Genomic DNA, 17,523 nt, shown 5'->3' with positions numbered 1-17,523 from the left:
CCTGAGGATCCTATCTAGCACCAGTCACCACTAGTCACGCTTACACACCTCCTGGAAGGAGCCCATCATCCAGTAATAGTTTTTACTGACCATAAGAACTTATAATTTCTTTGTACAGCCAAGAGGTTATCAGCGAAACAAGCATGATGGGCCCTGTTGCTCACACAGTATAACTGTCATATCCTACCGACCCAGTTTCAGAAATGGCAAGGCGGATGCCTTGTCTAGGATTTTTTCGGAGTCTGAAGGAGGGTCAAACACAGACTGGACTATTCTGTCCCCAAAATATTTTTGGGGTATTCTGCACTTGGAATTCCTACTAGCAAGGTTTAAAGAAGCATATGAAAATTACCCTTTCCCAAGGTGTCCCTCTAAGGATGTGGAGCTTTTTTAAAGAATGGACTGTGGATGCAAAAATGACCACCTATATGTTTCGGAGGCTGGTCGACTCGAAGTCCTTAAACTGGTCCATTACTCCAAGCTTGCCGGTCACCTTGGGGTCACGAAAACTTTGGAACTCTGGCTTCATTCCTTCTTGTGGCCTGACTGCATGAGGGATGTATAGAGGTAAGTCATCTATTGTGATGCATGGTCTTAGAACAAGACACCACGGGCTCACCCTCTGGGTTTTCTACAACCCCTTTCAGTTCCATCCAGGCCATGGGGATCTATGTCTATGGACTTCATTGTGGATCTGCCCCTCTCAAAATGAATGACTATCATTCTTGTTGTCGTGGACTGACTTACAAATATGGCCCATTACATTCCCATCAAAGGAATTCCCACCACCGAGCACACCACGGAGTTGATGATCTAAAACATTTTCAGACTCCATGGAATTCCTGATGATGTGGTCGCTGACAGAGGGGTTCACTTCACATCAAAATTCTGGAAATACTTCTGTACAGCCCTGGGAACTACCATAAATCTTTCTTCTGCCTTTCATCCCCAGTCTAGTGGCCAGATCAAAAAAATGAACCAGAATCTCAATCAGTATCTCAGCTGCTCCATTTCCCATATCCAGGACGACTGGGTGGATTATTTACAGATGGTGGAGTACGCCTACAACAATGCCAAACACAGCTCAACTGCCCAGTGCCCATTCTATGCCAATAATTGTACATGTCTTAATTCGTTGCCTTCCTATCAATACTTCTGTCCTGTTTGTCAATCACAAAAAGTTGAAGGAAGCCTTATGGGAAACCCAAGATGCTTATAAGAAATCACAGTAAGAATCAGACAGGTGGTTTTCCGTTTAAAGCTCCTGGCAGCCAGAGGGTTCATCCTGTCTTCCATGTATCCTTATCCTAGAATGCTAGAGTTGGAAGGGACCTCCAGGGTCATTTCGTTCAACCCCCTGCTCAGTGCAGGATTTACTAAATCATCCCACACAGGTATTTGTCCAGCCTTTGTTTGAACACTTCCATTGAAGAAGAACTCACCACCTCCCATGTTAACCTGTTCCACTCATTGATCACCCTCACTGTGAGAACCTTTTTTCTAAAATCTAATCTGTCTCCCTTTCAGTTTCATCCCATTGCTTTTAGTCTTTCCTTGTGCCAATGAGAATAGGGCTGATCCCTCTGCACTGTGACAGCCCTTCAGATATTTGTAGACAGCTATTAAGTTTTCTCTCAGCCGTCTCCTCTTTTTTGCAAGCTAAACATTCCCAGATTCTTTAACCGTTCTTCATAGGACGTGATTTGCAGACTGCTTACCATCTTGGTAACTCTTCTCTGAACTTGCTCCAGTTTGTCTGTTTTTTTTTTAAGTGGGGTGCCCAGAACTAGACACATATTCCAGATGAGGTCTGACTAAGGAAGAGTAGAGGGGGATAATGACCTCACGTGATCTAGACTCTATGCTTCTGTTAATACATCCCAGAATTGTGTTTGCCTTTTTGGCTACCGCATCACATTTTTAACTCAGTTCAGTCTATGATCTATTAGTATACCCATGTCTTTTTCACATGTGCTGCTGCTTAGCTCAATTCCTCCCATTCTGTATGTGATTTTTTCGTTTTTCTTGCCCAGATGTAGGACTTTGCATTTATCTTTGTTAAATACCATTCTGTTAGTCGCTGCCCACTGTGCAAGCTTTTCTAGATCTTTTTGGATACTCTCTCTCTTCCCTAGTGTTAGATAATCCTCCTAGTTTTGTGTCATCAGCAAATTTGATCAGTTTCCCATCAATTCCCTCCTCCAGATCATTTATAAAAATGTTGAACAACACTGGGCCTGGGACAGAGCCTTGTGGTACCCCACTTGATACATTCTTCCACTTGGATGTGCAGCCATTTATGACCACTCTTTTAGTACGATCACTCAGCCAGTTCTGAATCCACCTAACAGTTGCCTTGTCAATCCCATATTTGGTCATTTTTTCAATAAGTATAGTATGAGATACTTTGTCCAATGCTTTACTAAGGTCAAGAAAAACTATATCCACCGCATTTCCCTGAACAACCCAGTCAGTGATACTATCATAGAAGGAAATTAGATTAGTCTGGCATGACTTGTTTGTTACAAACCCATGCTGCCTCTGGTTAATTACTCCATTTTCATCCAAGTACTTGTATAAATGCTGTTTAATAATTTGTTCAAAGATCTTTCCTGGTATTGAAGTCAGGCTCATAGGCCTGTAGTTTCCTGGATCCACCTTCTTCCCTTTTTTGAAGATAGGGACAACATTTGCCCTTTTCCAATCTTCTGGGACTTCTCCTGTGCTCCAGGAATTTTCAAAGATTATGGCGAGTGGTTCAGCAATTACCTCTTCTGCTTCCTTTAGTATCCTAGGATGTAATTCATCTGGACCTTGAGACTTGAATTCATTTAAGTTAGCTAAATGTTAAAGTGTTAAAACCTTTTCAGAACACCTTCGTCAGAAGACAGCAACCACCTCCCCCTCCAGTAAAAGTGCAAGGACAAGATGAGTTTGAAGTGGAAAAAAGTCCTTGATTGCTCATGGGGCAATTCCACAAGAAGTATCTGGGTAAGCAGCTAGCCCCTGGGATTTCCTGAGGCTATCCTAGAAGAAGGGGTCTACTGTCAGGGATTGAACCCAGGACCTCCTATACTTCAGACGGCAGCTCTTGCAACTGAGCCATCCAGCCATTTGGACAGCTCCTCTGCTAAAGCCTAGCAATGGCCTCACCTCTGCAGCAAGATGTCAAGCAAGCAGCAGCATACGTGGTACAGTAATATAAAAATCCTTTTATTCCTCCATTAGAAATGCAAGACAGCAACCACCTCCCCCTCCAGTAAAAGTGCAAGGACAAGATGGGTTTGAAGTGGAAAAAAGTCCTTGATTCCTGAAGGTACATAGAAAGACTATGATATATGGTGCAGTGGAAGGAATATGGCCACAGGAAAACTCATGGGAGCTGGACCAAAATGTGCATGCCCCACAGGAAAACACAGCTCAGGAACAGCGTATATCTTTATCTGGCTCCGGCCAGCATTTATTTCAGTACACGTCACAGCACAGTAAATCACGCTAATGTCCATTAGCACCCCAACTTAGGTGGGAGTCCAGGGGCGTCATCCCTGTCGGACTCTTTGCCTTTTCAGGCCACCAGCCGGCAGCACCTTCCTCTGCTGCGCTGGCCCTCTCTCTCTCAGGTGTTGAGGTTAGGGGCATCACCCTGTCAACCTCTTGCCTTTCCAGGCCACCCGCCTGCAGCACCTCACTCTGCTGTGCTGGTTCTCCCCCTCTCTTTGGCAAGAACTGGCTTTTATCTGGTTCCTGCTCCACCCCTTGGTTAACCCTCGCAACAGAAGTCCTGTCTCTGGCCCTCTACAGGCCCTTCTGTGTACTGCACTACTACAATATATACCATGTATTGGTGAAACAATTGTCGGCATTTCAAAATGTGATTGTCTTCATTCTCTCGAACCATTAATCTGCATTTCATATTTGTTTCTTCGCCACTGAGTGGATTTTTCATCTTAACGTTGAAGTGATATCCAGCTCAAAAAATGATTGGGTATTGTAGGGCATCGTAGCATCGATGAGTTTCAGCAACTTTTGTCAACTGATGTTTTTTCCGATGAAGAACAATATCTCTAGGTTGGAATTGATCTCCGACTATAACAATTGCCACTTTGTCTATAGTTGGAGCATTGAATCTTGGCACATGTTCTCCAGCAGGCGTTTTGATAGCATGAATAACAATCTTGTGTGTATCTCATGGCATCATCTCAATTGCTGTTTTGAACAAACGCACTAAATTGTTTTTTGCATGAAGAAGCTCTTGCAGTTGGGAAACGATGGAGCTTTTTATGCCAGTAGAAATTCCGCAGCGTTCTTTCAACTCATCATTGCCATCACCAATGAAATACATTTGTAGGAATTCATGTTGACCATCCGGGTAACGGAAGCAGGGAGCCGGCTTTCTGATAAATTTGTCCTTTCACTTTGAAAGTTGGCATTGAGCTGTTACGATTTCTGTGCCGAACGACGCCATTTGAAAGCATGAGTTGTATTTCCTGATGTTAGATAAGAAATGCTTTGATTCAGCGGTATATCCTGCGAGCAAAGTTAATGGCTCTGGCAGTTCCAGTAGGTATATATATAAACACGCGTGTATCCGAAGACAAACGAACATTAACATTTTTATTTATATAGATAAAAGATTCATTTTTTTATAAGGGAGGCGCAACTTTATTCTTTTATCGAACTTCAACTTTTCTCTTTCTTATGTTCCTAGGGAGCTAGAAGCTGCACTCCTTTGATTGCTTATATGCCTTAGAATTCACATTATTCCAAAACATTATTGCCTGTCAGGGTACAACTGACATGCAATCTATTACACCATGCTTCTAGCTAACTTGGGGGGCTTTGCCAGACCTGCGGCTGCCACTGGAGCTCATCAGCTTCTTATAACAACACTGGCCAACAAAAAAAATATCCTGGAACGTTTCCTTAATTTCATGAGTCAAATCTTACTAATTTTGGGGTAAGAAAGACAAATGTGACAAAAATTTTTTTTTTATTAGCTCTAGGTTCTGTGATATGCAATAGGTGGAAGTATGGTATTTCAACGGATTAGGAGAAAATGATGCATTTTAATGACATATGCTAACAACATTAAAAGCGCATTTGAAATTTTTTTAATGACAGTTACATTCTAAACGGCTGGGTTCACACAGGGGCAATTTGCCATGGAAATTCTGTCTGGAATTGCGCCGCGGCAAATCTGCCTGCATGGGACGGCGAATCCGTCGCAACAAAGCCGTGAGAAGCTGTTGCTGCTGCGTGGATTGGCCGGCCGCAGCATGTCCATTTTTTTTAAATTCCACTGTGACCACGCTCTACTCTATGGGAGCACCGGCCGCAGTGATAGAGCGAGCGGCCAGCCCGCTTCAAAACCCGCGGCTAAGTGCTGCGGGTTTTGAAGCAGCGCTTTTCCCAGCAGAAATCTCGCAGTTTTTCGCTGCTTAAAAAAAGGGAAGCCGATTCCTCTGATGTTCTCTGAACTGCAAGACCCTGACATCACATTGGAGAAGATCCCATTGCTGTAGTCTTGACCCCAGAAGTTCCGCCTTCTCCTTTGATAAGTCAAGGTCTTAAATAAGATCACTCAATTCCGCTTGACTTAGTCCGTGAGGTGTATCATCTTTTACCTCAAAGTCAGGGTCATGGGATGTGGAAGGCTTGTTGGGTTCTTCTTTTTCCACACTTTCTTCATTTTCTACTTCAAGCTCATAATATGGGGTGGAGTAGGAACTGGTAAATTATCTTAATGTGGAATAGGTTGCAGATGGAAGATTCGGGTATTGAACTGTTCCTGTTTTCTTCATTGACAATCTTGTCTTTATAGGCGGAGTCAAGCAGAAATAGCAGTCATCTGTGTGGTTTGTAGGCTCCTGCCAAACCATAGGCACAGCAAAAGCCATAGATCGTTTATTTTTCAGCCATTCTTGTAGTTTAACTAAACAAGAGTTGCAATATATATGTGGAGCCCATGACTTATCCTGGTCTCCTACCTTCATACCAAAATAATGATGATAGGCAGTCTTCACAAGACGCGTCAGATTGCGGTCCTCTGGTGAAAATGTTATTTCACCACAAATGTAGCTAAATTTCCACATTTTCGTGGCATTTTGATATAGCAAATTTTACACTTTAAAATCACTCCAAAACCAGAAAAGAAAAACAGAAACAATATGAAACTCAGTCATAGCAACATTTATTATATTTAGAACTTACAAACATATGGAGAATGTTGTGTTAAGTCAGTTGAGAGGTGGGACGACTCTCCAAAAAAAAAAGTAAACTCTAAAAAATGACATGTCACTGTATCTCCAATGCAAGAGCTAATCGGTCATTTTTATGGTGATTTTTAAATCAACATATGGAAATACATAAGAATACGCTAATTTTGAGCCCAAAACAAAATCATCGTTGGGCAATTTAATCGCCCAATGAAATTCTGATGATCTGCCCGACAGGCTGTCTTACTATTGAGGTGCCTCAACATCTAGGCAAGCATGTGGCAAAGAGTGAGCTTAGTGAACTAGGAAAAGCCCAGAGTCTGCAGTACCTGGGGGAACGAGCAAACACATGGGAACAATTCATGCTCTAATTAAAAGTGCCAGTTTCTGTTAGGATATGAAAAGGCAGAGCTGTGAGAATAAGACTTCCATGCTCACTGCTTGTTCATCCACGCTATGTATTTCCATCTTAGGGTTCCATAACAAATGCTAGAAACAGCATCGAGATGGAATTTTAGGCTAAAATGTGCGAAACGGAGACCACTTTTCTTGGTTTCACGAAGCTTTTCTTTGTTTCCAGTATTATAGGAGAAAAGACAATGAGCAGACTCCCACATCATAATGTTAGACACAAGATATGGATGCGGATTTAATACTGGTAATCTGGTCCTCTCCAGCTAGTCACACCCGTTTGGAGTTTCTGTGGTTTTCCTGATGAGCAGCAGTGGCATCGTACCTGTATTAAATTATACAAAGCTCTCAGTTGTAGTAATCGGCCTCAACAATCCATCCAATGCACAGAGATGGAAAGAATGCAAACTGGTTTTCGGACAATACAAATCACATGGAAAACATTTGTCAGCTTCAGTATAAAATGTCAGACTTTATATATACAGGAATAAAAACTTAGGGGGTGAACAACCCATTTAGACCAACCACCTATGCCTTTCAAACTCAGGTGAGCTCTTAATCATAACTTGTCAGATGTCAAGTGAGCCAGGAGTTTTATACATAAGTGGTAACTTGGAAGAGCCGGTCCGGCACAATAGTCCATATCAGGGTGCGGACATTTACATTCAAGCAACACAGAAAGGGAAAATGTAAATCTCAGATCGGGCAGATATTGTCAGTACAAACACATAAGATCAGACGTAGAATTCAAGCCTAACGGAACCCGGGCACACAACTCCTTAATCGAGTAAGTCTCATGTACCAAAATTGCCTATGCTAATCACCTCCCCAGGAGGAAAAATTACTTCTGCAATGTATGAAGCACACATATTCGTATTGCCTGAATGACACATCACAACATTTCATCCAAAGCCATTCATTCAATAAGTCTTATTTATGCATTGTACATTCCTGTGTATGACATCACTTTACTTTTTTTTTTCTTTTTGTTATACAGTTTAGCAAAACAGGTTTAAAAAAAAAGGTCTTCTCTCCTATGTGAACTTTCTGATGTGCAACGAGAGATGTTTTCTGGGTAAAACATTTCCCACATTCTGAACAAGAAAACGGCTTCTCTCCTGTGTGAATTCTCTGATGTGTAACAAGATTTGATTTCCCTGTAAAACATTTTCCACATTCTGAACATGAGAACGGCTTCTCCCCTGTGTGAATTCTCCGATGTGCAATAAGGACAGATTTACCTGTAAAACATTTCTCACATTCTGAACAAGAAAACGGCTTCTCCCCTGTGTGAATTCTCTGATGTGTAGCAAGAGCTGATTTCCTTGTAAAATATTTCCCACATTCTGAACATGAAAATGGTTTCTCTCCTGTGTGACTTCTTTGATGTTGAATAAAATTTGATTTCTTGGTAAAACATTTCCCACATTCTGAACATGAATATGGCTTTTTCCTTCTGCCAGGTCTTTGATGTTCTCCCTTTCTGTGGCTTTTATCTCTCTGTGATGAATTAGAAGATGGGACCTGTATAAGAAGATCAGATAATGGATCTTTGCAATGAAGCGACGAGGAGATATCTGGGATAATGGCAGGTTCTTCATATGTATCTTGTGTGATACCACAATCCTCTGCTTTACAATCTGTGGATATCAGACGTCCCTCTGAGCTCCCGGTACCGTCATCTGCCAAGAATAAAGCCGATTATTCTTGAATACTACAAACCTTATAAATGATGCTGATATTTTATAACATTTCCATATAAATAACAAGTCATGTAGCGAAATGTAATCATCCTCTAAGGGTGCTTTTGCACAGGCTGACAGCCGCTAGAGTAATTACTCAAAAGAGCCATTACGGATGACTGTCAGCATTAGTCAGTGTAAAAAGACCCTTAGGATCAAGGGGTAATCCAAGGATTATTCTGACTGCCATTATGAACTCAGGAAGGATTTTCTTCCCCCAGAATAGGGCAAACTGGCTTCTACCTCACTGGTAATTTGTTGCCTTTCTCTGGATCAATAGGGGGGTGGAAACAGGCTGAACAGGATGGACATCTGTCTTTTTTCAGCCTAGCATACTATGTTACTTAGTCCCAGAATTGGAAAAACATTTCTCCCTCATTGTTATAGATCTCATATCATAAAAAAAGAGTTCCTGCTCACATAGGTGTGTTTCATGTCCGTGCATTTATTGCCCATCCTGTGTTATCACCTATAACGGTATCACACTTCATCCATATTTAGTTTGTACTTTTGCTGAATGGGGTAATATCCAGCGGAAACTGACAGATCCCGGAGCTTATAAATCTACATAGCTATCTGCAGCCGCTGACCGAGGAGAATCTGTGACCCTTCTCTGCTCTATTTAGTGGTTACTACTCACCTGGGCGGTTACCTGTAGGAATCCCCTCTTTACACCGCTGATCGCCCCTCACATTTGTCTCTGTAGTATTAATATTGGTCAGATCTTCATCCTGATACAAAAGCTGTGAGACAAATATAGTAAAAGTCAGCAGACGGTTGGAGAAATCGTGTGGAAGGTTTTACATGACCAGAAAAAGTCATTAATTATCATGATGACCAAAAATGACCTGACAGCAGTAGTTATCAGTCATGTCAAAGTGGGTGCACTTTTTAGGCTACAGTTGCTCCTTAAAGGGGTTCTTTCACTGTGCTGGCTTTACCCCGCCTGTATCATGCAGACTGACACCTCTCTCCTGTTTTGTGTACAGGAAAAGAGCCGTCACTCAGTATGCCGGGAGATACCGGCATTGCCCAGCTCTGTAACTTGGAGCTTATCTGCAAGTCATTCTTCATAAAGCTGGTCCAGGCATCGGCTCTCACATTCTGAGTGCCATGATGCCAAGAGTTCAGGAACGTGACTCTGCAGCCTCTGATTGGCTGCAATGGTCATCTGACCTCCTGTGATATCAGCGATAACAATAACCCCAGTACCACAGCGGGGCTGCAGTACTGGATTCCAGCTGCAGAAGAATAAGTATTGCTCAGCCCTATTAAAGGGATGCTGTCCTGTAACTGAACAACCTCTTTAATGGTTGCTTTAATGCTGTATACATTCCCTTCACTTTCTTCCTAGTTAGCTTTTAGTGATGAAAAGATCTTGATAATGAATTCTATATTTCCTGACATTTTTACAATAAAATTTAGAGCTCACTAAACCACAGCATACGTCTGTGAAGTTATATTGGTTTGTGAGTGCCCGCCTCTGATTGGCTGAGCACAGGGACCAATCAGGGGCAGCTCTCAGCTGTCATTCAATAGGTGAGAGCTGCCCCTGATTGGTCCTTGCGCTCAGCCAATCAGAGACAGCACTCACTCACCCATTCATGAATTCATGAATGGGTGAGTGAGAGCTGCCTCTGATTGGTGAGGGTTGTGACCAATCAGAGGCAGCCCATTCAGCAGGTGGGGATTTTAAATCCCCGCCTGCTGAATACTACACAGAGCAGTTCAGAAGAACTGCCGGACGGCCGTGGCTGAACTCCGGCTGCAGGGGCAAGGTGAGTATATATATATTTTTTTATTTTTACACATTTTACGATGATTTTCATTGAAGGGCTTATATTTTCAATGGAGCCGGCTGTATTGAATTTCAACGGGTTGGACAGCGCTCCTTTGATCGGGCCCATTTCGCCGAAAACGCTGCTAGCTGCAGATTTTTCGGCGAATCGTCAGCCCCAGTCACGCAATTTGCGGATGCGCATCCGACATGCGATCCACAAATCGCGGCAAAAAACGGTCGTCTGACCGAGGCCTAAGGCACATCGTAGACTGGCAAGGCAGTAATTGTAAATTTTCAAATCATCTCCTTTGAGTAATGCACTCAGTGTGGTAGTCATAGAGGACTGAAAGTAGAATCTTGTTTGGCCTATTGGGAACCTTACTACTTCAGACTGTGGTTCAGTACAGTTCCAAAGTTAGGGGGAACCAATGTGTGCCTCACTCTTCCATCTTAGAATTTCATAGGAAGGTGTGGATGTAGATATAATCAAGAGTGGCAGAATGAACCCTGTCTAGTTGTAGGTACAATAGACCAAGTCGGTTAAAGTTTGCTCTGACTCAGTCTCAATATTCAGCTTTCACCCCTCCACACATGTTGGAGAGTTCTCTGTCTACATAGAAGCAACAAATGTTCCACAGGGAGATGGAGAGAATACAGCAGCGAGACGGTAAGACGCTACATACTTTTAGCCATTGTCAAACACTGAGCTTATGGGAATAATCTTTGTTTCTTTTAACATCCAAGACCAAGCTATGTGTTTCTGGAGATAAATGGAGAGACTACACAACATATATGAGGCGATTTGGAAAGATTTAGATAACATAGCTATACAACACCAAGAATTACTAGTGTCTATGCCAAAAAACATGTTGCTTATCCCAATTATGTTGATGCCCCAGTTGAAGATGCACCACAGAAAACATTGGGCTTTAGAGCCCAGTGAATCATAGAATTGGAAGGGACCTCCAGGGTCATCTGTTCCAACCCCCTGCTCAATGCAGTATTCACTAAATCAACCCAGACAGATGTCTGTCTAGCCCTTGTTTGAAGATTTCCATTGAAGGAGAACTCACCAACTCCTGTGGCAATCTGTTCCACTTATTGATGACCCTCACTTTCAGAAAGTTTTTTTTCTAATTTTTCCTTATGCAAATGAGAAGAGGGCTGATCCCTCTGCACTGTGAAAGATATTTATAGACAGTTATTAGGCCTCCTCTCAGCCTTCCATTTTGCAAGCTAAGCATTCTAAAATCCTTTTACTGTTCCCTATGGGATATTGTTTGCAGACTGCTCACCATCCTAGTAGCTCTTCTCTGAACTTACTCCAGTTTTTGTTTTTTTTTAAATTGGGGATCTTCAGCCATCTATGACCACTCTTTGAGTGGGATATCTATGAGCACTCTTTGAGTGGGATCAGTCAGCTAGTTGCGAATCCACCTAACAGTTGCTTTGTTGATCCCGTAGTTGGTCATTTAAAAAAAAAAAAATTAGTATGAGATACTTAGTCAAATGCTTTACTGAAGTCAAGATATACGTCATCTACTGCATTTCCCTGATCAGTTCAATTTATGATTCTGTCACAGAAGGAAATTAGATTAGTCTGGCATGAGTTCTTTGTTACAAACCCATGCTGGCTCTGGTTAATTACTCCATTTTCATCCAAGTATTTGCATACATGCTGTTTAATAATTTGTTCAAAGATCTTTCTCGGTATAGAAGTCAGGCTCACAGGCCTGTAGTTTTCTGTATCCACCTTCTTCCCTTTTTTGAAGACATGGACAACATTTGTCCTTTTCCAATCTCCTGTGACTTCTCCTGTCCTCCAGGAATTTTCAAAAATTATGGCAAGTGGTTCAGCAATTACCTCCGCTGCTTCCTTTAGTATCCTAGGATGTAATTCATCTGGACCTTGAGACTTGAATTCATTTAAGCTAAGTATTCCCTCACCATCTCTCTGCTTACAGATAGCCTGCAGATCCTTCCTGGTATAGAAGTCAGGCTCACAGGCCTGTAGTTTTCTGGTTCCACCTTATTTTGTTTTTTTAGAAGACAGGGACAACAATTGTCTTTCTCCAGTCTTCTGGGATTTCTCCTGTTCTGCAGAAATTTGCAAAGATTACAGCCAGGGGTTCAGTAATTACCTCTGCGGCATCGTTCAGTATCCTAGGATGTAATTCTTTGGAACCTGGAGACTTAAATCTCTGTTTATACATAGCCTGCATTATGTTTTTCTCTCAAATAGCTTTATTGCAATTTAAACAGATCTTTGCAAGCTATATAGCCAAAATGTTCCCCCACCAGGGGAGATGGGGGGAAATGAAGGCTCAGGGGCCCAGGTGCACAGGTTCAGCTGGGCCACCCACCCTCCCCCATAACCATATCTAAACTGTGGTGCATATAGCTGCAAAATAAATTTACATACAAGATCTAGACTTTCTAAACATGACTCATTTTTTGGACTATGTGAAAATCTACTTGTAGCCCTTTAGGCCACTTTCACACAGCCCTCTCCCTGAGTCCATTAAAATCTGCCTTTCTGAAATTCAACCTTGAAGCCTAAGGCCTTAGTCAGACGGGCGTTTTTTGCCGCGATTTGCGCATGCGTCCGGCGATTTTATAAAACCATTGCTTTGCAATGGTATCGGACACATGAGCGCTTTTTATGCGCTCGTCCGATAAATTATAGAACAGAAATCGCAGATCGCACCTATCTGCGATCTGCGATTCCTGTTCTCTTCTCTATATGTGCTCAATGGGGCCGGCGGCAGCAGCGCCGACCCCATTGAGAACATATAGAAGACAAATCATTCTTCCCTGCCACAGCTGTAACAGCTGTGGCAGAGAAGAACGATGTTTGCCCATTGAATTCAATGGAGCCGGCAATACAGCCGCCTCCATTGAAAGCAATGGGCTGCCGGCGAGCGCAGGATGAATTGTCGGGAAGGGCTTAAATATATAAGCCCTTCCCTGCAATTCATCCAGAAAAGTGTTAAAATAAAGAATATATATATACTTACCTGCTCCCGGCAGCCGGAGTTCCGTGCGGCCGTACTGCAGTGGGTGTGAAGGGGGTGTGAGTCAGACCTGTCCCCTGATTGGCTCAGCGCTGAGTCAATCAGGGGGCAGGTCTGAGTCACACCCACTGCAGGCCGGCCGCGCGGAACTCCGGCTGCCGGGAGCAGGTAAGTATATATATATTCTTTATTTTAACACTTTTCTGGATGAATTGCAGGGAAGGGCTAATATATTTAAGCCCTTCCCGACAATTCATCCCACACTCGCCTGCAGCGCATTGCTTTCAATGGAGCGGGCTGTATTGCCGCTCCATTGAATGCAATGCGCTGGACAGCTCCGGCCCGTTTCTAATGAAACGTGGCTAGGAGCAGATTTTCGGGCGATTTTCAGGCACCGGTCACGCGATTTGCAGATGCGCATCCGTCATGCGATCCGCAAATCGCGCGAAAAAACGCCCGTCTGACTAAGGCCTAAGTCCTCTTAGGTCTTCCTCCCCTTATTATCCAAAATTCAAGCATAGCATGATCACTGCCTCCTAAGGTCTCAGCCACTCTTACTTCCTCAATAATTTCCTCCCTATTGCTAAGAATTAGGTCCATGATAGCAGATCTCCTTGTTTTCTCTCCTACCTTTTGGAAGATAAAGTTGTCCTTAAGGGCGCCCACCCACTGGCGATTTTTTTCCCTGCGAAATTCGCAGCATTTTTTTCTCTGCAGGGGTCTATGGGACTTGTAATGTTAAAATCGCGATCGTGCAAAATCGCAATTTACCGCGAAATCGCGATTTTGCGCGATCGCGATTTTAACATTACAAGTCCCATAGACCCCTGCAGAGAAAAAAATGCTGCGAATTTCGCAGGGAAAAAAAATCGCCAGTGGGTGGGCGCCCTAAGAGAGGATAAGAATTACTTTTACATGAGAGAGATTCCCAACTAATTTCTGGATAGGTAAAATCTCCCATGATCACCAGGTCGTAGTTTTTTGAGAGCTTGGCCATCTGATGTAGAAAGAGTTCATCCATATCTTCTGCTTGTCCAGATGGCCTATAGTAAATGCCTATAATGGTGTCCTTTCTGTTGTTCTGTATCTGGTTAGGGAGATACTGACTGTGATGCTGGAACTGAGAATCTGAGAGGCTTATGGTTTCACATTCACAGCATGTTCAGGATTGTTTGCTCAGTCACGTTGGTGTTTTAATTATTGCCTGTCCGGTAAAATGGGGAAAAATTCTTGTCTCTGATTGCCAGATTCCAGTTTGAATCCATTTATCTATGCTGTCTGGAGGCATAGGAGAAACTCCGGAAGGTAGTTTGGGGCAGTCAGATATCGGGGTGACGACCCAATGGCAGCTTGGGAAGAGGCGATGATCTTGTTTTGTGGCTTACATCCAAAATATCTGTTGATCTGACATTTTGCTCTTTTTTCAGATGTTCGGCAGCCATCTGTGTGGTTCCCTGGGCCACTTGTATAAATTCTAGGTGGGCCAAGGCTCTGGATATGGACCATGCTGACGTTCAATGGAAGGGCATCAGAAGCCTGCAGTGCTCGCACGTACTTTCAAAAGCAATTAGTATCAACAAAATTTAGAGTGGCCCAAATTTTTAATTATTCATGTAGGAAGGAACATTCTTTGCTTCCTATGGTTAGCTGAGCTTCGCTCTCAGGAGAGCCAATTTGGTGCATGTTTCAAATTTCCTTTTGGAGCTCATATTGGTGGGGATGGAAATTGTTTTGTAAGTGATGTATCAAGGGGTGTGGGAATCCAAGCCTGTCGAGAAGGCTTCATGCACAGTCAATGCTCGATCGTATCATTTTATTTGGGGCTGTTCGGATGCAGTCATTTGACATAGACAGTTGGAAGTGGTCTACAGTTGACTTATGTAGTCAGACGGTGTCCATCTAAACGAGATGGGCTTGGACAAATTACTGTTGAGGCTCCAGAAGGGGATGGAGCAAGATCTTTTTGTTGGGTGGGGGTCAAAGCCCAATATAGGGATACATGGGCTCCTCCATTATGGATGGTGGATGATACCGGGAGATGATTTGAAGGTGGACTTGCCTGATGGGAGTTGATAGCTGGCATATGGCTTCAGGTCCACACATGTTTTAATGTTCGGAGATGGGCTTGGACAAATTACTGTTGAGGCTCCAGAAGGGGATGGAGCAAGATCTTTTTGTTGGGTGGGGGTCAAACCCCAATATAGGGATATATGGGCTCCTCCATTATGGATGGTGGATGATACCGGGAGATGATTTGAAGGTGGACTTGCCTGATGGGAGTTGATGGCTGGCATATGGCTTCAGGTCCACACATGTTTTAATGTTCGGAGATATATGTGAGTTCTTCTACAGTGTTTGAAGTTTAAAATTTTAAAATAATTAGTAAAGCTGTGGCCGACCTTCATCCACCACTCCAATCCATACTAAATGTGTCAGCTAGGCTCATTCTTCTATCCAGCCATTACTCAGACGCCTCTGCATTATGCCAGTCACTGCATTGGCTGCCCATCCACTGCAGAACTAAATTTAAACTCCTCAACCCACACCTACAAAGTGCTCCATGGCGTCACGCCACCATACATTGCCTCCCACCTGTACGTACATCACCCAGCCCACACACTTCGATCCGCTAACACACTCAGACTAAATACCCCTCTAATACGAACCTCACATGCTCACCTACAGGACTTCACCAGAGCAGCACTCACCCTCTGGAACGCTCTATTCCAAGGCATCCGGACATTTCCTGATGCACGAAATTTCAGATGCACCTTAAAAACGCACCTCTTCAGGGAGGCATACCAAATCTCTTAACCAAGTCCCCCGCCCCTCCCTATGACACCCCACACCTTCCAGCCTGCTTATCACATACGACGTCTATCCCTGCACATCCTTACCACCCACCTCGTTTGCTTTCTAATAACTGATTTCCACATGAAATTCCAGTACTGCCTGTGTTCCCCCATGGCTCATCCCCCCCCTTATTGTACCTCCCGTACCACCCCTACCCCAATTATTTCAAACTGATTGTATATCACAGGTAATTGTTGTACTGTCTGTGTTTTTCCCGTGCTTGAAAGTGCTGCGGAACAAGTTTGCGCTATACAAAAAAATATTACTATTATTAATAACTCTCAGGTGTGACTGTACTGATTATCTGACTACTCTGAGAACTATTTGTAATTTACAGCCAGATGGATTTGGCATTGCTGTACTCCCCAGATTCTTATAAACTCTCATTTATTTTTATACTAATGATATATACACTCCTTTGAATTTCAAGTTCTTCCTAAAGTTAGCTCACGCCCTAGTGCTGAGAAGATCTAGATAATGACTCCCCACATTACATCTGGCTAGCTATCCATAGAAGGTCCAGTAGGAAACCTCTTGTCTGAGTGGATTATGTTCTAACTACTCTTATGGCCACATAGCTGCAGGTCTAGAAGCCGGTTCAATGACCCCTCAGGAACCTCATACTCATGTATATCTGGCATGGCTAGACACGCTGCACGTTGTCTCAGTGGGGGAGATCAGCGTCTACCAGACACATCCGCTGCTTGTCTCGGGGAAAATAAAGGAGCAGATAGATATAAACCCAACCTGTTGGCTCCTTATTCCCACCAGCAGTCTCCACCGCCAGAAAACTGGAAGAAGATCCAGACAACATGTAAGGTCTCGGGTCAGCGGCAATCCTGCCATCTCCACCGGCCTCATCACACAAGGAGAAGACATCTAATAAGACTGAAGACAAGAGCTTCACAGCCTTCTACAGATCAGAGGGACATCTCCATCTACCTGATGGTCCTGTGGAAGAAGCGGACGGGGACTTCTCTCTGGTGGGCTTCTCTTACTGGATGGAACTGGAGGAAACACAGACAGACACTGAAGTCATTCTTTACATACAGATAATAAAGTCCCCGTAGATTTAGTCCTGTCTATTACCTGGTGATGGGAGCGGCTGGTGGGTCTCCATCATGGCCTCCTTGTGCAGATCCTTGTGTCCTTCTAAATACTCCCACTCCTCCATGGAGAAATAGACAGTGACATCCTGACACCTTATAGGAACCTGACAACACAATATACAGTCATTACCCAGAAGCCTCCAGTGCTGTTACTGTATAATGTCCCAGCATTCCCTGCAGCATCACCTCTCCAGTCAGCAGCTCAATGATCTTGTGGGCGAGTTCTAGAATCTTCTGTACATTGATATCCTCGTGTATCAGGGGGTAAGATGGGGGCCCCATTATCGGGCTCTGGAGTCTTCCCCATCCATCACACTCAGGGGCCCGACAGCCATCACTAGAGGACTTCTTCACTACTGTGTAATCCTGTATGCGGGGAGACATTAATAAATATCTCTA

The 17,523-nt window shown here is 43.5% G+C and overlaps 1 protein-coding gene across 3 annotated transcripts in view; it reads right to left on the bottom strand.

The window, feature by feature from the left end:
* The window catches only part of LOC136629094 (zinc finger protein 84-like), a 341,525-nt gene that overhangs the window by 155,634 nt on the left and 168,368 nt on the right, over nucleotides 1-17,523 (bottom strand). The window contains exons 3-6 of one of the 3 annotated variants that reach the window (XM_066605217.1): nucleotides 17,311-17,490; nucleotides 17,105-17,228; nucleotides 16,958-17,022; nucleotides 9,009-9,111 (exon numbers count right to left, since the gene is read on the bottom strand). The exons of 1 other annotated variant lie outside the window; for it this stretch is intronic. In XM_066605217.1, coding sequence (XP_066461314.1) covers nucleotides 9,009-9,111; nucleotides 16,958-17,022; nucleotides 17,105-17,228; nucleotides 17,311-17,490 — 472 coding nt within the window. The remainder of the gene's footprint in view (nucleotides 1-9,008; nucleotides 9,112-16,957; nucleotides 17,023-17,104; nucleotides 17,229-17,310; nucleotides 17,491-17,523) is intronic. One more of the 3 variants, XM_066605219.1, reaches the window with a different exon arrangement.

Source organism: Eleutherodactylus coqui, chromosome 5, assembly GCF_035609145.1.
Source record: "Eleutherodactylus coqui strain aEleCoq1 chromosome 5, aEleCoq1.hap1, whole genome shotgun sequence".
Lineage (NCBI taxonomy): Eukaryota > Metazoa > Chordata > Amphibia > Anura > Eleutherodactylidae > Eleutherodactylus > Eleutherodactylus coqui.
This window is presented reverse-complemented; position numbering and strand designations above follow the sequence as displayed.